The sequence below is a fragment of the Poromitra crassiceps genome (assembly GCF_964638095.1).
Source record: "Poromitra crassiceps genome assembly, chromosome: 17".
NCBI classification, from domain to species: domain Eukaryota; kingdom Metazoa; phylum Chordata; class Actinopteri; order Beryciformes; family Melamphaidae; genus Poromitra; species Poromitra crassiceps.
Genome location: NC_139635.1, coordinates 24,263,332 through 24,284,860, shown reverse-complemented (window position 1 = coordinate 24,284,860; position 21,529 = coordinate 24,263,332). Strand labels below are relative to the sequence as shown.

Sequence of the window (21,529 nt, the reverse complement as noted above, 5' to 3'; positions counted from 1 at the left end):
ATCCTTGCCAATACCCAGCCCTATTCGTCAGTGAGTTTCCTGTGCTGATAAACAAGTACCGTAATGGCTAATAGCCATTGGCTATTAGACGTTCCGTGAAAATGTAATAATTCTCAATGATTTGTAGGTTATATGGCTGGGTCCGCATAGGATGCCGTCTGGGTCTGGGTCCGGTTCCGGACCGGAGCCCGCAGTTTGAGGATCGCCGCACTAGGCAAACACCAGTCTTGAATTTGATGGCTGTAGAGATGGGAAGGCAGTGGAGCGACCTGAAGAGGGGACTGACATGAGAGAATTGATGTTGGTTGAACAGCAGACAGGCAGCAGCAGATTTACTTCCTGCTGGATCCTCAGAGCTCCAGTCTCAATAAATCATCAGATATCATAAGACGGAGACTCCTCAAGTGTCGGGAGATGAGACATTCTTCAGCGTCACAAGACCAAGTAAAGCCGAGCATCATCTCTCAGTCCAGTCACAGACAGAGAGGTGTGCTGAACTGCAGTGTTCTAAGATGAGCTCACAAGAGAATACAGAACACTATTGACTAGCATCATGCCAGAATGCAAAATACAGTAGTATAATTTCCTCCACAATGCCTACAAGGTCTTTTTTATTCTGATTGATTAATGTTCTCATTATTAAATGACTATTAGGCTAAATGTAAACCCAACCAGCGTCCAGTGTGGGTTCCCACTAAGGTTGCTAACTTCTTGAAATGGAAATGAGGAACTGGGGCGGCTGGGGGCGACCGGGGAGGGGGGGGGGGGGTTTGGTTGTCTCTAGCTATGTGGATCTATAACAAATAGAACGGGTCTTAACGGCTCAGTGGACTTAAATATATACAATCACATAACTGCAATGGCTTCAGCTTCAACCATTTACCATTAACACAAGCAAACAAACCTGATTTTGATCAGTTTTTACATTTTCTGTGCTATGGATTGGATAAAGTTCAACATTTTAAGAAAAACAACAGTAGCCTAGTGCAAATGACATTTTGATATAATTCATCTTCACATTGTAGTCATTCAAGAATTTTCTTTCAAGAGTACTACAAACAGCAATGTCATATTCCCTTGGGTAGAACAGACTATACTATAAATATACTATAATATACATCTACTATACTATAGTAAAACATTTTAGATTTGAGATGAAATCTTCTCAACAAAAGAACAATTAATTATTGAAAAGTATGAATTTAGACTGAGGAGCTCTGATTACTGTATAACAAGTCTTACACCTGCATTACCCTAGTAGTACTTTTACTACATCTAAAGATATAACATAATAATTAGGGCTGTGAATCTTCACTGGCCTCACGATTCGATTTGATTACGATTCAGAGGGCTACGATTCGATTCGATAACGATTATCGATGCATCTCGATGCATCTTAAATCGATGCATCACTTTTTTCCCGAATACTTTTAAAATAAAAGTGCATTTAGAATTGCATTGTATTATGATCCATAATTAAAATAAACAACTGCATGTACTTACATTATATTTTATTTGATTATAAAAAAAAATAAAAAAAAAATAAAAAAAAATAATAATAATCGATTTTTGACATTTGTGAATCGATGCAGAATCGTGCAGGTCCGCATCGCGATGCATCTTATAATCGATTATTTTTGACACCCCTAATAATAATGCCCAAATGTAAGCAGGGTTTGTACAGCTTTTTAAGAGTAAAATTCAAACACTTCTCAAGGTACCAGACTCTCGAAATCTTTATTATCACATCTAAATAAATAAATATTGATAATGTGCAAAAGAAATGGCATTTGTGATGCCTGGTGAATAAGGAACTTTGAGAGTGCTCCGTGTGTCCTGTGCACTGTGTCTGCAGCCTCTGGCTCCTGCTGTAACATGACACCACAGACAGGTTGGGAGGGGGGGGGGGGAGGCAGCGGGGCCAGTGGACTAGTAAGCAGAGACTCATACAAATAGCCCTTCACTCTTTGCACGCAGTGTTTCTCGAATACAGGACAAATCACGCCCCGCATCAGTTCAATACGGCACACGTCTTTTTGTTTACAAATACGGGACGATTCCGTATTTTAAGGGACGGTTGGCAACCCTAGTTCCCACACCACCTTCGACAACAAATTCAATTACTTTTCAAGGACTTTCAACAAGGTCCAATTCCCCAAATTCAAGGAGCCAACGTGGCATAGGTTGAGACATGGAAGGTTAGTTACTGTTACAAGATAGGATTTTTAGCAGAAGCTCACAATTAAAGAGAGAGGCTTGAATGTGTGAACACTCCTCAACTGTGCCGTTAGTTCCAATCGCAAATGACAGAAATCCACCGACTGCAACACTTGTTTGAAAAATATTTTGTTTTCATTGGTCGAGAGAGAGAGCTGAAGGCGGAGCGACATTTAACAGAGGTGGCTCCCTCGTAAAGGTGCTCTTATACTCGAGCAAAGCTCCGTGGGGTGGGGCCCCGCGAGTCTCCGTGCAGACCTCGCGCTGGGGCAGATGCCATTATACTCAGAAAGTGATCAGCACGTATTGTACAATGGTGAGAACAGCCCGTGAAAAGTTGCAATGAAACGCTATTATGTGCAGTACTGAGTGTGCTTTCACTCTCAAACGACCGCACATCAGCACATGAAGGAATCAAATCACCAAACTTGTTTTTACTGAAAGCCGTTTTACTTCTCAGCCCTGATAGCCTACTCTGTGCTGCTTTTAATCTCTCTCAATAATGCTCTCAACACAACACATTTACTTGGTGAAATTACTAAAAACGAACAGTTGCAAATCAAAGTTTATAGCCTACCACATGGGTCAAGAAATGTGGCGAAAACACAGCTCAGTGTTCAGGGTTCAGTGGCTTGAAAGCGGACATGTTTGGAGAGAAGCCGTGCGCTGCTCGCGCTGTTAGAAAAAAAATCAGGCACAAGGCGAGCGCCAGACGGAGGTAGCGAATAACCACGCCCAACAAATTTACGTCATTTGACGCGCCCGGCCCTCACTCCACCCCCGCGCCCTTCACGGCAGGGTGAGCATAATTCAGCCTTAATTCTCTATGCAGGAAAACATCAATAAATCCAAGCACCATCAATGACCCATGTCTATTTTCAAACACTTTCAATGCCTGGATTTTAATTGTTCAAATTCACAAACGTTCAAGGACCCGTGGGAACCCTGTCCGATATTTTTGCCATGTTTTAGAAACAACCGCATCTAGATCTCATTCGACTGCGTGTGTACCTGGGTAGACGTGTCCTCTAGCTGTCTCTCCGTCCTCAGTTTGTCCCTCTCCAGGGCAGAGCCGCGCTGGATGCTCTCCTCTCTCTCTTTCTGCAGGCTGTGGATCTCCTAATGACAAAACGGTGAACACCACACGCGACCACACGTTCCACGTTAAACAGTCAAAGAGTCAAAGCCAACGGGCATTTCGAGAGAGAGAGATGAACATGTGGCCGCACCATTCTGGCCTGTTCCAGTTTATTGCACAGGGAGGTCATGGACCTGTGCATGGCCTCGTACTCCTCTCTCTGGCGTTTGAGGACGGGGGCTTTGGACTCCACCTCCTCTACGATCTCATCCAGCACCCTGCTCACTCGGTTCTTCTCTTGCCTCTCCAGCTGCAGCTTGGTCTGACAGTCGGCATAGTCGTTGTACAGCTAGAAACAGAGGGTGAGGCGTTAACATCAGATCCTATCTCCGACTCCTGCCGTGCGTTGAACTCTGACGATGTGCTATTGAACCCTGGTAGGAGGTAGAGGCGGGTCCCTCTGTGTAAGCACAATTGTTACAAGGACTTTATTCAACTTAATAAAGGGCTCCCCCTGGAGGACAGACAGAAAAACAGCAGGCTCTGAGATCATGCACAGGCTCTAACGATTGCCTGCTTGCACGTCAAGTCTAACAACCGCTTGTTTTGCTTGCATGTAAAGTGAGATACGCTAGTATCGTTTGTAACCTGTCCTATTGTACTGTAATTTATTCTATTTTGCACTGCGTTATTGTATTGTGATGTGTATGGTCTGAGAAGTTTGCCTGTAAGTGTTAATGACTCCTCAGTTTTCGCTTTATTTTGTAGTTTTGTTTTATGCTAGGCTAGTGTTTGCATGCGTCTGTATGTGATGCAGCTTTTCCCCTCTAACCCAAGACAAATTTCTCCCACGGGAGATGTGTTAAGAGGGGGCAGGAGGGCGAGTACAGAGGACTGGTCAATGACTTTGTCAAGTGGTGCAACCAAAAAAAAAAAAGGAGATGGTGGTGGACTTCAAAAGGAATAAAACCAATCTCCCCTGTCTCCATTGGGGGTGAGGATGTGGACTTGGTGCAGTCCTACAAGTACCTGGGAGTGCACTTGGACAATAAACTGGACTGGAGTGGGAACACCGGGGCCATATATACAAGGAGGACCAGAGCCGACTGTACCTGCTGAGGAGGCTCAGGTGCTTTGGCGTGTGTGGACCCATGGCTCAACGTGTTCCATCAGTCAGTGGTGGCAAACGCCCTTTTCTTTACAGCTGTGTGCTGGGAGAGCAGCATCAAAGCTGCAGACACTAACAGACTAGACAAGCTGCTGAGGAGGGCGGGGTCTGTCCTGGGAACCAGCCTGGAGCCTGTGAGTGTGGTGGTCTGTCCTGGGAACCAGCCTGGAGCCTGTGAGTGTGGTGGTCTGTCCTGGGAACCAGCCTGGAGCCTGTGAGTGTGGTGGTTTGTCCTGGGGACCAGCCTGGAGCCTGTGAGTGTGGTGGTTTGTCCTGGGGACCAGCCTGGAGCCTGTGAGTGTGGTGGTCTGTCCTGGGGACCAGCCTGGAGCCTGTGAGTGTGGTGGTCTGTCCTGGGGACCAGCCTGGAGCCTGTGAGTGTGGTGGTTTGTCCTGGGGACCAGCCTGGAGCCTGTGAGTGTGGTGGTCTGTCCTGGGGACCAGCCTGGAGCCTGTGAGTGTGGTGGTCTCTCCTGGGGACCAGCCTGGAGCCTGTGAGTGTGGTGGTTTGTCCTGGGGACCAGCCTGGAGCCTGTGAGTGTGGTGGTCTCTCCTGGGGACCAGCCTGGAGCCTGTGAGTGTGGTGGTCTGTGCTGGGGACCAGCCTGGAGCCTGTGAGTGTGGTGGCTGAGAGGAGAACGTTGTCCAAACTGCTGACCATCATGGACAACGCCTCTCATCCACTCCATCACACTCTGGCCAGGCAGAGGAGCATGTTCAGCACCAGGCTCATTCTGCCCCGGTGCACCACAGGAGGTCCTTCCTGCCCACAGCCATCAGACTCTGCAATGCCTCCCTGAGCTAACCACCCCCACCACCCCACACGGACTGGCTCACCTATTACTTATTAGTATTATATTATTCACTTGTGTATAACTAGGTCCATACTGTATATAATTGTGTAATATGTAAATCTGTTACATAAATGTGTATTTATTACATAATATGTAAATTTGTTACATAAATATGTATTTGTCAGATACATTTATGGATGTATAATTCAGCTAAATGCTATTCATACTTTATTTTTTTACTTCTATTCTTATTTTATTGATTGTGTGCTGTATTGCTGCTGTAACAAAAGAAGTTCCCTTCGGGAATTAATCAAAGTACCTACCTAGCTTACAATTACGACACTATCATAGCTGCATAGTGATATAGCAAAGGACAGTTCCCTGTCCATTATATAGGGCATCTGCAGGTCAATACCCTTTTAGCACCTTGAATTGGATTTAAGACCACTTGAACAGCAAAATATAGAAAGCGGCTTATTTTCCTTATACATGTTCTGAAACTATGAATGGGCACAATATGAAACATTGAAAAAGAAATAAGCGATTTCCACTGTGTTTCTTAAAGCAGATGTGATGCTGCTCAGTCACACCTTTTGATGAAACTACATAACTCTGCTTTAAGTAGAATCACAGAATGTCCAGAATCTGCCAAAACCACTGCCTACTGTTATAGTTGCATTACGCGGAAACTCCAGTGATAATAAACCTGCATTAAACATTGGTAAAAAAAAAAAGGAAGAGGGGGGGGGTGCCTTTATTAAATGTATATAAGAAACTAACAAATACTTTTTTTTATATATAATTTAAAGCATTTTCAGACTTTTATGGACAGAGCAAGTCCAAGCAAACTCACCTCAAAGAACTTCATACCAGGCTTGACAATCTCCGCTATGGCAGCTGCTGAGGGACACATGGAGTCCAACTGCTCCTCAGTCAGAGAAGGCACACCTAGACAAGAAGATAGACATTTAGTTAAAGTCCAGGGTTCATACAGTCAATACACACACACACACACACACAGGAACATATACCCAGCCCGCACCCTTATGTTCACACACACACACACACACAACATAAATATGTCTAGGTATGTGTATATTTATATGTGTGTGTGTGTGTGTGTGTGTGTGAGAGAGAGTGTGTGTGTGTGTGAGTGTCTGAGTATTTTCTCACAGCAGCGTTTGTCAGCAGCCTTTATCGTGGCATTCTCCAGCTCCTTCTCCATCTTCTTGATCTTCTCTCTAAGCTCCGCCTCCAAATGTGCCTTTAGCTCCTCCCCTTCAGACACCTTCTTCTCCAGTGCTTTATTCGCTGCAAGGCCAGTGACATCATCAATCATGTATATAATCATCAATTTTCAAACTAAAGGCCAGATACGTGGTTTTAAGAGTCCGGTAAAACTGCTGGCAATTTTCAACAGAATCATCTGATCTCTGATAGATTTGCTGAATGGGCAAATCTAAAATAAAATTGCAAATCAAAGAGTGAGTCTTACCCTCCCCAGTGTCTCTGACCAGTTTGCTGAGCTCCTCCACTGCTCTGCTCAGCTCTTGGTTCTTGGTCTCGGAGTCTGCCGCGGCCCCCTACAGGGGGAGAAAGAGACATCAGATACAGTCTGCCGCTGCCCCCTACAGGGGGAAACAGAGACATCAGATACTGGTTGTGGTCTTGTTCAGGTTAATCTGTAATCCATGAACCTTCCATCCTCTGTGATTGACTCTCCCTATAGATACAGTCAGCGTCTCGTCATAGACGCATGTTCAATGGGATCAGCGCGGGGTAAATCCTCCCGTTCTTCCAATGCAGCAGAGTTAGCATTTAGCTGCTAGCCCAGCCCAGGCAGGGCTGGGCTAGCAGCTAGCAGGGCTATCATAACCCCGGTTATTCTGATTAAGTTCGACCAAGCTGGAGGTAACACAGGCGCTCGAACCTGCGACCATCGTGTTGGTAGGCAGGGAATCTACCGCTGCACTTCCCGGACGCCCTTACCCGGGTTATTCCAACCCAATTGTGATGTTTACATGCATCAACACAAACTAGGGGTGTCACGGTACATGTATTCGTCCCGTGAATTTACGGTACGACCCTCACGGTACCTCGTTTCACGGTACATGAAACGACACGACGAATACGTCAAATCCAGAAGCACCTAAACGCTGTTTGAACGGCATTGAATTGAATTGAATTAAACGCCACAGAAGAAGACACACCAAAACAACATAAGGGCCATAGAAATCCGCGTTCACAGAATGGGATGTTTTGTGGCGATAAGCTGTTTTGCAAATTCTGTCAACATCAAGCCAACGAGGTAAGCTTGCCAATGTAACGTTACGTAGCCGCGACAAAGTCCTTTATAGTTGCGCGTTGCGGCTAAACGTTACATAACACTGACAAGGCTGTTAACTTGTAAACAAGCAACATACATCGCGTGGGATGAGTGATGCGGTCAAGCAGACATCTGCGGATGCAGACAGACAGGCAAGCTGCGGTGAGGAAGAGGCGATGACTCCTTGTCATGTTCCAATAATCCATTAGATCAGTGGTTCCCAACCTTTTTTGTGCCGTGTACCCCTTGAGCTGTTTTGCCATGCCAAGTGTACCCCCTGTCAGCGTGTTGATGATTCTCCCAAATTTGTTCCATTAATCTCATTCAACTTTTACTATCCAACACAACTGATTATTAAATTAAAACAATATAAAATTAAAATCGTTTTGAATGACTCCCCTTTAATACAAATAGCTATACACTTATTGAGAATGAACAAAATATTATATATAGCCTATATAGAGATAGATATATTCAGACTCACACAGTAACAGTTTCAACTATTTTTATTTAGTCACTTGGCACCTTTAAAAAGACACCTGAGCTAGTTTGTCTTTCATAAGCTTTGACAGTTCTGGGGACAGCTGTTACCAGGCAAAATATCACACATAAGATAAGTAGATCCAAAAAGCAAAAGTTCAAATCAGTGCACATCACACAAAAATAGCACACAAAAATAGCACACATATTAGATCCAAAAGGCAAAAGTCCAGTGCACATTTCCCAGTTCAGGATATTCCCTTTCAACCTCACAGCAAAACACTGCCGAGAATGAAGACAACTGAATATTAAACTAAAATCATTTGAATGACAAAACTCTTATGATTCAGTTATTTGGCAGCTTTAATGAGACACCTGAGGTTGTTTGTCTTTCATAAGCTTTGATAGTTCTGGGGGCAGTGTGGCAACAGCTGTTACCAGACTGTTCTCCACATTCAGTTTGTTCCTCTGCTTGTTTTTGATGTGGGTCAGAGCTGAGAAGGTCACCTCACACATATAAGTAGATCCAAAAGGCAAAAGTTAATTCAGTGCACATTTCCCCAGCTCAGGATATTCCTTTTCAACATCACACCAAAACTCTGTCAATGACTTTTCAGCATGTGCCATCTTCAGCCCACGATCAGAGGACATGTTAGGGCTGCTCGATTATGGCAAATCATAATCACGATTATTTTGATTGATATTGAGATCACGATTATTTAACACGATTACTCATTGACATTGAGAACATCATGAATTTATTGAACATTTACACTGCCTTTTTATTTAATATTGGATGTCTTTGGATTTTAGATATAATTGAAAATAAATACCGGTAAGTGAAAATAAATAATAAAAGTGCAAAGATTTAGAAATAAAATAAAAACTAAAATAAATATACAGTATAGGCCTACTATGTTGCAGTGAACTGCCACAACCAACTGCAACTATTAATCTACATTCAATATGTTGGTAAACATGAACTAGTAGTCCTTAAACCTCAAAACTAACCAAATGAGAACACTAGTAACGTTAGTTTACATTACATTAAATTACTCATTTGGCAGATGCTTTTATCCAAAGCGACTTACGTCGTTTAGGTTCATAATAGGCTATTGTTAATGTTTATCTGTGAGCTCGTTAGCTGTTGAATATGCGGTCGCATTGTAAAGAGTGTCCTGAATCGATGACTGTATGCGGTGGCAGTAACTAGATGGGGCTTTGTATTTTTGTTCGTTTGGCGTTTATTGCTTGGTCATAGACCACTTTGTGAGTGGATTTCAAGTGATAGGTTGTGTTGCGGAGTGCTGCCACGACCGCGGCGCGCATATCTTGCACTGTTTGTTCCAAGTCTGTGGCTGTGATTGACAGGTGGGTCAAAACTCGCATCGCAATTCCGTGCTGTATATTCGCATCGCTCTTGATGTGTGGACCTTTAAACTCGGCGAAACCATAGTGTTTCCACCCCACATACGTTGTTTTACCTCTCCTCTCGACCAGCAGCTCTCTTTCTGTGACTTCTCTCATCTTATTCTTGTGCTACTACGGAAATAAGCGGGGAGGAGAAGTGCAGTGGCTCTCTGTTCACATGACAGTCATTCCCAACTCGAACGGTGTGTGTGTGTGTTTTGGGCTTTGGGGGAGGGGCCGAGCACACCGCTGCAAAGGAAAGGGTGCGCTCGATTTACAACACAAGACAGAACGAGAGTGACAAGAGCCACAAAATCGTATTAATCCTCAATCTTTCCGCGTACCCCCTGCAATGTGCTCGCGTACCCCTAGGGGTCCGCGTACCCCCGGTTGGGAAACACTGCATTAGATGACCGAACGTAATCATATTATGCTAAACAAAACTCACATCCAATAACGTTAAGGCGCTGACAGGGTTCTTTCCCGTACTTACTGGGAAAGTGAAACCCACCCCGTTGTCTGTCAGACAGTGGGGGTATCTTTCAACAGGGGTAAAGAAGTTTTTCTTCTTCTGCCGTTTTATTCTTCTTCTGAACATGTAGGTATTTTGACGTTGACTAAAGAAACACTGCCGCGTAGTGGCCGCTTTTAGATAGGATTCCAAATGAGTGTTTACATCAAACGCAAATGCTACATAAAACAAATACAACAGGGGGAGGGGTTGGTGGGAGTATTAGGCTACTCCACACATGCGCTCTGTTTACAAACTTGTGTACAATAAAGATTTAAAGTGGGGGGAAATGCCTTTGCCCTGTCAAACAGCTGGAATACAGACATCTGAGAGGGAGGCGCACCCCACACTTTGAAAATCACTGCTCTAGAGTAAAACCTTTTTGTGTGGATTGCCTAGATTTATTAAATAGTGGACATTTATTCATTCCCACATATTAGACACTATTTCTGATGGTAAAAATAGCGTAAAAAGCAGAATTCAGACATATTCAAAGGGAAAAAAACAGAATTTGGGATTTGTTGCTTTTTTTCCCCATTTTCGTACCGTGCCGTATTCGTACCGAACCGTGACCCCAAAACCGAGGTACGTACCGAACCGTGACTTTTGTGTACCGTGACACCCCTAACACAAACCCAGGCTACTTTGAGGAACAAGGTTCAAGAATGCAAGTCTTTCTTACCTTGTAGAGCGAAGACAACTTGACATGAGCGTTGAGTTCATTACGATATTTCTCCTCCATAGCACTCTGCTGATCAATAGACTGGAGAGAGAGAGAGAGAGGGTGGACATGTAAGCAGAGCATGTGGAGGAAAATATACTATTTTGCATTATCATATGTATTCTCTTACTTTATAATAGTGCAAACATATCTGAAAGTGTTTGACCTTTTTCAGGGCTAGAAGTTTTTCTTTTTCTTTAAACCAGCAGATTTAGAAATCCCCCAATTAGGATTTCATGCCCCCATTTTCCCTCGCACCCATAAAAAGATCTGACCAAATTCAATGCGCAAAAATATGCATTTTAGTTACCTGTTTCAGTTTATTGTTGAGGTATTCGGCCCTCTTGTAGTGGCTGTCGCTGGTCTTCTTCAGAGAAGCTACCTGGCTTTCTAGTTCGGTCACCTGGAGCAGGGAAAAACATGACCAAGATAGTATTACCATGCGTGGTTAGCCCGGTGTGGAACGTGGAAGACGCCAATCCTGATGACTTTCAACCAGACACACCAGCAAAACCTGACAACAACACAGCGAAGAAAGCTGTAATACAGGCGTGTGTAAAGTCCAGCCCGGGGGCCAACTGCCGCCCGCGGACCGATTTCAAGTGGCCCTCGGCTTGTCTCTCAAAATATACACAGTATTGGTTAATCAAGCAAGTTCAAATTTGCGTTTTTTTTCTTCTGTTCACTTAACGCTTAAGCGCTATCAAACCGTTTGTAGACAAGCACCAAGTAGGAACAACACACAGGCATAACTAATGTTTTCAGATGGTAAACAAACTCCTTAAGAGTACTACTGTGTATTGTATGAGATTTATTTATTTTATAACCCATACGATGCGACCTGCCGGTATTTCCACATGATCTAATCTGGCCCCATTTAAAAAGAAAAGTTGGACACTTGTGTTCTCCTGTTTTGTTGTTGAATGATATTACTGGGTTGAATTGATCCTTGAGACAGAGGCGTTGGTTATTATAAGGCCTTACTGCTGCTGCTGCAAAAAAAAAGTGGCTCAGAGATGGAAGGCTCCTCATACTCTGCCTTTGGAACAATGGACATCTTCAGTTGTGGACCTGGCTGTCATGGAGATGTCAGTGGCCCGTATGCATGGTGCCAAAGTGGAGAATATCACAGCGTGGGATGCATTTGTTGAGGCCGTGCATGGAGGTCATGGGGTTCCATGAGGGCTAGGTTGTTTTTTCTTCTTCTTCTCTTTTTGCTGAAGAGCTGTTGTACTATGAGCTAACTTCTTTGTGGATTTGGGGGCGGGGGGGGTCCTGCGGGGAGGGGGATTGTGTTCAGAGTGTGTTTGTTTGTGTATGTCAGGGGTGTCCAAACTTTTTGGAATGCAGGCCAGATTAGATCATGTAAAAATGCCGGGGGGGGGGGGGGGGGAGGTGTTTCTCGCATCATATGGGTTATAAAAAAATTCAATAAAAAATCACATACAAATGTACTCAAAGTATTTTGTTTACCATCTGAAAACATTAGTGCTGCATGTGCTGTTCCTACTTGGTGCTTGTACAAACTGTATGATAATGCTGTTGTCATCGTTGGGTGAAGGGAGAAAATGCAAATTGAACTTGCTTGATTAACCAATACTGTGTGGAGGGCCACAAAGTATATTTCGAGAGACAAGCCGAGGGCCACTTAAAATCTGTCCGCGGGCTGCAATTGGCCCCCACTTTGGACATGCCTGGTGTATGTGTATGTATAGGGATTATCTTCTTGTAGATGTTTGTGGTCTTTGTGTTTGTGTTATGAAATGTTGTTTAAAAAATGAATAAAACATTTGATTAAAAAAAATTAGTTTGGACAACTATTTGTAGTCTATGTCTGCGTTGCCTCTGTTACCTGCTCCTTGGCGTTCTGCAGACTACAGCGCAGCTCCAGTAACTCCTTGCCTTTCTCTCGGTTTGTTTTGAGCAGCTCTTCAGTCTTGGTCTTCAGTTCAGCATTTAACCAGTCGGTCTGCTTCTGCAGTAACTCCTTCTCCTGCTCCATGCGCTTCTCCCGGTGCTACAGCGCATGAAGAAGAGCAAGAAGAACACATTTAGAAAATTGGTTTTTGTGTTGTTTACTTTCCCAACGCTAAATGGTCGAACAGCAGAAATAGCCACCAAGTAGTTTAGAGTCTACGGTTTCCAAATGGAGATGTTTTGTGTGCCCGTTCATAGTCATTGACTGACAACAGTGTGTTACTGTATTGTATTTAGTGTGTACCTGTACAGAAGTCTCAGTGTGTTACTGTATTGTATTTAGTGTGTACCTGGACAGAAGTCTCAGTGTGTTACTGTATTGTATTTAGTGTGTACCTGTACAGTTACTGTATTGTATTTAGTGTGTACCTGTACAGAAGTCTCAGTGTGTTACTGTATTGTATTTAGTGTGTACCTGGACAGAAGTCTCAGTGTGTTACTGTATTGTATTTAGTGTGTACCTGTACAGTTACTGTATTGTATTTAGTGTGTACCTGTACAGAAGTCTCAGTGTGTTACTCAGTGTGTTACTGTATTGTATTTAGTGTGTACCTGTACAGAAGTCTCAGTGTGTTACTGTATTGTATTTAGTGTGTACCTGTACAGTTACTGTATTGTATTTAGTGTGTACCTGTACAGTTACTGTATTGTATTTAGTGTGTACCTGTACAGTTACTGTATTGTATTTAGTGTGTACCTGTAGAGAAGTCTGTGTGTTACTGTATTGTATTTAGTGTGTACCTGTACAGTTACTGTATTGTATTTAGTGTGTACCTATACAGAAGTCTCAGTGTGTTACTGTATTGTATTTAGTGTGTACCTGTACAGTTACTGTATTGTATTTAGTAGGGGTGGGAATCACCAGATGCCCACGATACGATACTAAAACGATACTTGAGTCACAATACGATAGTATTGCGTTATCGCCGATATTGCGATATATTGAATATTGCGATATTTCGATATATTACGATTTCTTACTTTTTCAACTGCAAATGTCACCAAAGGAATACTTTGTCAACATCTGGTTTATATAAGAACAATTTTCCAGTCTGTACATCTGACTCCAACCATTTTATTGCAGCAACATTGTCAAGTAGACAGACCAACAACTTTCATAAAGTCATGTCATAGTTGCATGCACCTGACAAACTGAACTGTTTGTTACAGTCTACTTACAGTCCACCTTAACTGGATGTGTGTGTGGACTACTGTACTTAGGTAGTTTTTGAACAATGCAACTTCACTTACACAAAACATCTTGTGCAGCCCATTCAGTAACTGGGGAATTTGTAAATTACTGTTATGACAAAACTGTTACTGTCAAAACAAAATGAAAATATGCTACCGTTTGTTTACTGCTGGCCTTGGAACTAAAGTTTATAGTAGCCCGGTGGCCTGGCATGGCCTGCAAATTTCTTTTCTTTTTTTTTCAATATTGATACTTGGCATCCAAATATCGATACAATATCGTCAGGCAAAATATCGCGATACTATGGTGTATCGATTTTTTCCCCCACCCCTAGTATTTAGTGTGTACCTGTACAGATACTGTATTGTATTTAGTGTGTACCTGTACAGTTACTGTATTGTATTTAGTGTGTACCTGGACAGAAGTCTCAGTGTGTTACTGTATTGTATTTAGTGTGTACCTGTACAGTTACTGTATTGTATTTAGTGTGTACCTGTACAGAAGTCTCGGATGACTGTATTTCATCCAGTTTTAACTGCAGCTCCATCTTGACTTTGTTGGTCTCAGTCAGCTTCTCGTTCAGGCGCTTCATGTCCTCTGCAAACAGACACATTCAAAATTGTCTACATTTGAACAGAGTATGAGACGGTTTCAACTCGACAACATCAACATTCTAAATTGCCCGCAGATTACTTCCTGTTGTAGTGTTTGCTAGCTACAATAACTGACAGGACATAAGATAGGGTTCCAACTGTTCCCCAGCAACACGATTGTGTGAAAACCATCTAGACAAAACTACTAGTTTGTGTTCCGGAGAATGATGCATTCCTTTTTAACAATAAATGTTTCAATTGCTGTGGTAAAAAAAGAAAATAGCTTAGACACACACACACACACACACACACACACGCGTGCACGCACACATTTGTATCACCTTCACCTTTATGACAGAACAGGATTATAGGTGGCCTCAATGAAGATCTCTACACATGATGTTACCACTAAGAAGGCCCAATACCTCACCAATGCTAACACGGCTGTCCTTTAACACTAAATATATACAGATTTGTTGTCGTCTTTGAGCACTGGGCCTTATGCTGTGTGTGTGTGTGTGTGTGTGTGTGTGTGTGTGTGTGTGTGTGTGTGTGTGTGTGTGTGTGTGTGTGACGTGTGTGTGTGTGTGTGTGTGCGTACACACTGAGTGTGAACATCTCACCAGTAAGGTTCTCCACCTCCTGGTTTCTCTTCTCGAGCAGTCGAGCCAGTTCTCTCCTCTCTGCCTCGATCTCATACTTGGCCTTGGTCTGATGCAAAAAAAACAAACGCACAAAAAAAGACAAACTAAAATTTAGTCCACTAGGCATTTTCCCGCCCTGCAGCTCGCTGAGCTGGCCACTGTGCGCCCTCGCCCGCAGCTCGGCTGCTGCGTGGTCTCACCTGCTCTATTGGCATGCGTAGCGCACAATTGTTCAACTCGGGGGTTAAAGCAAAAAAAAATATTTTGACTGAAATTTTTTCCAGGCCTATTTTTTCCGGGCTTTTTAGAGTGTCGAAGTAGGTTAAGGGATCAGTATAACTATAATAGCTAACAGCCACAGGAACTACAACAACATTGTCAAACATATGTCCCAACTAAGGAGGTTCTCTTCCACCAGTCACACAGCCCAGCTCCACCCAACCTCTCACCCCTCCTGTCCCACTGAGCTGATGGTCTGATAGCTGTTATGAAAACACACCAAGTAATACTGTGAGACAACACCTTGCATGCCTAGGCTAACCACCACCTAACGCTAAATAGTGTTACAGTTCAGCATCAAATGAATAGGAAACATCCACACACGGTTACATCTAAAACATATCCCTTAGAATTACAAAACTATTATCGTGGAGTCAGGTAACAGATGAAATCAGCATCTTGTTATCAACTAACTCAGAGACTAACAGCAGCTGACAGATCTAACGCTAACCAGAAAGTTAGTAACCAACTAGTTACTGCGCTAGCAACAGTTGTTTGTTAATGTTATCACGTTGCAGATAGGTGCCTATAGCTCATTCAGTAATGTTAGCCGCTAGTGTCAAGTCAAGTCAAGTCAAGTTTATTTATATAGCCCTAATTCACAAGCATGTCTCAGAGGGCTTCACAGAAAGTATGTCTAGCTAATTCTAGCTGACACAACAGTAACATGAATATACAGAATAAAGATAACATTTGAACAATTGATAATATAGAAAATATAGGAATGAGGGGAGAGCAGAGGAGAGCGCAGGAGAAGGGAGAATAGCAGGGGGAATGTGAGAGAGTGATGGGGTGGGGAGGGTATAGGAGGTGGGGAAGGAGCAAGAGGAGAGAGCAGGAGAGGGGAAGGGAGGGGAGGTGTGGGGGAGAAGAGAGCAGGGGGAGGGAGGAGGTGGGGAGAGAATGAGCAATATAGACGGAGGAGAGGGGGGAGGTGGGGAGAAGATAGGAATGTGGAGGAGGAGAGAAGGAGAGATGGGGATGCAGGGGAGGGAGAGCCAGGGTAGAGAAGCAGGGGGAGCGTCCCACATCCCCCCCCCCCCCCCCCCCCAGAGAGGACAGAGAGGAGGAGAGAACAGAGAAGGAGAGGTGGGAGGGTGCAGGGGAAGGAGTGCAGGGGGAGAGGAGGAGAGAACAGAGAAGGAGAGGTGGGAGGGTGCAGGGGGAACGCGGGAGGAGGAGGCGGGGGAGGGAACAGACCTCTCCGCCCCCTCCTCCCCCCCCCCCCCCCCCCCCCCCCGAGAGGACAGAGAGGAGGAGAGAGCAGAGAAGGAGAGGTGGGGGGGTGTAGGGGAAGGAGTGCAGGGGGAAGGTCGGATACGGTAGTGAAACTCCACTAGACTTTTTCTCTCCATCAAATAACGTTATTCTGCTGAGATGCATCTTTATGGGGGAAGAATACACCGAAAATAATAACGTTAACATTACTGCAGCTAAAGTTTGAGCGTGTGTATTAGCAAGTTTTACCTGTCCAATAAAAGACAACTCTGCTCCGCATCGCGCATGTTTTCAAAGTCCCTCGCCTCCAACTTTGCAGTAATAAATTAACTCCAATTCTCACAATAATAAACTTCTTCAGTCCAATGCTGTCATTAGGGATAATTTAGCATTAGGAACTAACGCTGTCTGAGAGACAGATCTGCAACAGTGTTTTGTTTAGCGTTACATAGGAGCGGCTTTGCAGGGTCGCGTTGATGCGTTCAGTGGGCCGAAAACATAGCACAACGTAGCAAAACATTTATCAGCGGACATGGTGGTGCATTGAAACAGGCAAGGAAACATGACGTTCAACCTGGAAACTGTAGCAAAACATTTTCAGACGTATTGTGGCTTGAACACAGCCCAGGAGAATCATTTGGACGACGTCCGGCCAGAATTTTTCAAAATAAAAGCTTTAATTCAAACTCAATACAATACACATTGAAAATATACAAAAGGGCTTTCGTTTTAGTATTTTTCCAATAGACGGAAATCCGTCGTAGCGACGGAGAACTTTAAGCCCTGTCAACTTTGCATCACTGATGACATCACTCACTGATGACATCATGGGACAAAGATTGAAACAGAGAACAGACAGAGAATAAACATTGCCCACTTGCTCCCTTTTGATATAGAAGATATCATCCAGGATATTCAGAACATCCATGGTAACCATACATCCTCATGACGTGTGTGTGGGCATCCTCACCTGTTGTGTTGGTTTATCTTCAGAAGTCTCTCCCTCTATTCCCTTCAGAGTGCTCAGCTCCTCATCTGCACAGACAGAGAGGTATTCAAACACTAAAGTGCAAAACACAACGGTGGTGGCGGCAAGCATGGTGCTGCAACTATTGGCTTGTCGCCCTGATTCACAAAAGGTAAGTCAAATGTGTGTATACTGATTCACCATGACCAAAAGGTTCAGTCAAATGTGTGTATACTGATTCACCATGACCAAAAGTTAAGTCAAATGTGTGTATACTGATTCACCATGACCAAAAGGTTAAGTCAAATGTGTGTATACTGATTCACCATGACCAAAAGGTTCAGTCAAATGTGTGTATACTGATTCACCATGACCAAAAGGTTAAGTAAAATGTGTGTATACTGATTCACCATGACCAAAAGGTTAAGTAAAATGTGTGTATACTGATTCACCATGACCAAAAGGTTCAGTCAAATGTGTGTATACTGATTCACCATGACCAAAAGGTTCAGTCAAATGTGTGTATACTGATTCACCATGACCAAAAGGTTAAGTAAAATGTGTGTATACTGATTCACCATGACCAAAAGGTTAAGTAAAATGTGTGTATACTGATTCACCATGACCAAAAGGTTAAGTCAAATGTGTGTATACTGATTCACCATGACCAAAAGGTTCAGTCAAATGTGTGTATACTGATTCACCATGACCAAAAGGTTCAGTCAAATGTGTGTATACTGATTCACCATGACCAAAAGGTTCAGTCAAATGTGTGTATACTGATTCACCATGACCAAAAGGTTCAGTCAAATGTGTATACTGACCAAGTCTTTTCTTTTCCTCTTTGACTGTCTGCAGGTCTCTAGTGGTCGACAGGATCTGTTGCTGACTCTCCTCCAGTCTCTTGTCAACGTCAAAGTACTGCTGCTCTGTAGGGGCACACAACATACATGTTAAGAGTAGGGATGGGAATTTCGACTAATTTCCCCGCCGACTAGTCTCAAATTCTATTTGCGACTAGTTGACTAGTCCATAAGCAAGAAAACTCCCAATTTAATATAGAGCCACTAACGTCAATAAGACCCGCAGACGTGAACGTAATTCCCTGGAATGCGAGACTTAACGAGCCAGTTACATGGCGTTGCATTCTTAGACATTGCCGTTTGCTTGTATTTGGTATGTTACATACAATTGGCTAAATTATTAGTTAATTCAGAGTTAGATGCTGCTCAGCCTGTTAACGAGGCGGAGGCGTGAAGAACAAGATGCAGCGTTTAACCGACTAGTAAAATACTAAACGGTTAATAAATGAGTAGGCGGTTGAACGATTAAACGACTAGTCACGCAGACACGCACATCCCTAGTTAAGAGTGGACAACGCACATTCAGCCAACAATCAGTACAGAACAGTGGAAAGTGTACATTTGGCAGTAGCACTATTTTGTACCATGTCTGTTGAAAGACTAGAGAGCAGAAGAGAAACAGAGGAGAAAAACGGCATACGCGTTGTTGGGATGGAGAGCAGAATATTATCCATAACAAATTAATGGGAGGCTCTGTCTGAAAAATCACGTGTATGTGAGGTTTACACAAAACACTGCTACTTTATGGGAAATATGACACACGGCTGAGTTACATGTGTAATAGAACAAATACATAGTTTCCTTTGTATTCATTTCAATATGGTGAACTGAAAACATATTGTGTCTAATAAATAGAACACACATATGATGCCATTCATTCAGCTGCTGCTCAGTAATGGAAAGAAAGCCACCCACCACACGAACCTAGCACCATTACGTGACCCTGCTAATGTACTCCGCATATTATAATGTACTCGTACAGCAGTCGGGGTCACACAGCCTTCCCATAGGCAATAAGGGAGAAAGGCTGTTCAAAACGCTCTCCTACCCGTCTCCGGCGTCCGATTGCAGATCCAAAGATATGATAGTCCTCCTACAGAAGCCAGTAATTTACCCGGTGCTGTTAAAATGATAGTGCTGCGTGAAACAACCGTTTAGAAGCAGTCTTTCCACAGCCTGCGCTGAATTTACAGCAGGGTGTGTTTAATCTCACTATCATGGTGCACCGCTTGCACGCAGCGAGCAAACAACACATGCAGTCACACGGAGACGGCAGCTGTCAGTGATCAACGCAAATCCAGCGCACCTGGGAAGCAAAACATGTCATGAAATACTCAAACTCCCAAGGTTCCTGTCGGCACTAGGAAGCTTCTCCTGTCCTCAATACGGCACAGGCTGTGGAAAGACTGCTTCTAAACGGTTGTTTCATGCAGCAGTATCATTTTAACAGCGCCGGTCAAATTACTGGCTTCAGTAGGCGGACTATCATATCTTCGGATCTGCAATCGGAGGTCGGATACGGGTAGGAGAGCTTTTTTAACAGCGTTTCCCACCCATTGACGAATCGAACGCTGTGTAGCGCTGACCGCTGTACGAGAATATCGGAGTACAGTAGCAGGGTCACGTTATGGGGCTACCAGTAACCCAACTGTCATAATAGGCCAGTGCACTTAACGTTACTATATGAAAGGTAGCCTCATTATGTTCAATCCTTTCTTGCATAACGTTAAACCCATTCAAAATGCTACAACTTGCTTAATAGGCAAACACATAATATAGCAGAAAATGTTTCCATTGTTCATGAGCCACTCTACCAAGCAGTGCAGCACTTGACTTCAATAAAATGTAATGTTTTAGAATTGGTTCACAATTGCCAGAGCCCTGCGCAGTGCGTTTTCCATGCTGTTCAAGTGAAGTTGGTTGAAATAAGTGCGGCTTGACGTGTTTAGTGAATTCAAGAGTGGGACATATAATATATGAATTTAAAAAGTTCTATGCACACGGGAGAACGTCGTGTCAGGCAGTTTGCAGCGAGACAATCCTTTTGCCATGTGGACTGTGCATTTGACATATCTCACATATTGCAACATCTTCTCTATTGTGTCTGGAGTTATAACGGTGATAACGTTAGCACCAAATAGGACGAATCAGCGTGACGTCACTTGCCACCCAGAAATGCGGAACCCCGCGGCAATAGTATGAGTTGTGCCAAACAAACGTTAATATCTCAAAAACTATACATCACATCGCTTATATTTTGACATTCTGAGTGAGAGCAGAATTAGCTCAAGAGTTTGATGTATAATATATGCATGTCGTGTTAAAGTTGTGTGAACTGTCGCAGTTTTTTTTTTATGTAAACAGAGTTAACTGGCTATTGTCAGACACTGACGCCTCGCGCCACTTGGGCTCCATTGCCGTTGCCACCCAGTGACGCGGTTTGTTTACCAAAATGCTGCTGGGCTGATCCCTCGTATAGAGTTTGTGAAGTCGTTGGCTAAGTTAGCTACCTAGCTAGCTAGCGTAGTTAGATAGCTAGCTTGTTAGCATCATTTCACTAAGTTAGGATGAACTGTCCTCTTCCATGAGCCACAGATACAATTCCATATAGCGTTAATTAAGTTTAGTGTGATATTCGTATCTTATGCTAGGTTTCAGCTAACGAAAGCTAGTGTCAGGTTCCCCTCACCAGAGTCCGCTTTGAAGCTCTCGTGCTGCGTCCTGAGCGTGTCATTCAGGCTCTGCAGCTCGGTTATAAACTTCTCCAGCTTGTTCTGGGCGCCTTTCGGGAGTTTATTTAACTCCGTCCGCTCCAGAACCTGGAGCAGGACGGCCGCCATCTCTACCGAACCCCCAAACTCTCCGCAGCACCCGCAAAACGGCTAAACTAATACTGCTACTCTCCGTCCTCCTTGGTGAAACTCTAGGCCAGCCCGGCATGTGTTCCGCCAACAAGATAGGACTTCTTCTTCTTCGTTTGATTTGATTGGCGGTTGGCAACCAGCTTAGAGGTGCATTACCACCACCTACCGGACGCGATATTTCTTTTCGGATGATGGCGAAGCATCGACATCAATGTGGCGAAGGCTGA

At 43.7% G+C, this 21,529-nt stretch overlaps 1 protein-coding gene across 5 annotated transcripts in view; it reads right to left on the bottom strand.

Moving 5' to 3' along the window:
• Positions 1–21,329, bottom strand: part of LOC310791959 (nucleoprotein TPR-like) — a 72,074-nt gene extending 50,745 nt beyond the window's left edge. For all 5 annotated transcript variants that reach the window (XM_083653643.1, XM_083653645.1, XM_083653644.1 and 2 more), the window contains exons 1-13: positions 21,128–21,329; positions 18,400–18,504; positions 17,579–17,643; positions 15,091–15,178; positions 14,368–14,471; positions 12,558–12,722; positions 11,016–11,108; positions 10,667–10,747; positions 6,753–6,840; positions 6,431–6,568; positions 6,111–6,205; positions 3,447–3,644; positions 3,229–3,336 (exon numbers count right to left, since the gene is read on the bottom strand). In XM_083653643.1, coding sequence (XP_083509769.1) covers positions 3,229–3,336; positions 3,447–3,644; positions 6,111–6,205; positions 6,431–6,568; positions 6,753–6,840; positions 10,667–10,747; positions 11,016–11,108; positions 12,558–12,722; positions 14,368–14,471; positions 15,091–15,178; positions 17,579–17,643; positions 18,400–18,504; positions 21,128–21,278 — 1,479 coding nt within the window. In that variant the 5' untranslated portion in view covers positions 21,279–21,329. The remainder of the gene's footprint in view (positions 1–3,228; positions 3,337–3,446; positions 3,645–6,110; positions 6,206–6,430; positions 6,569–6,752; positions 6,841–10,666; positions 10,748–11,015; positions 11,109–12,557; positions 12,723–14,367; positions 14,472–15,090; positions 15,179–17,578; positions 17,644–18,399; positions 18,505–21,127) is intronic.
• Positions 21,330–21,529: the final 200 nt, after the last annotated feature.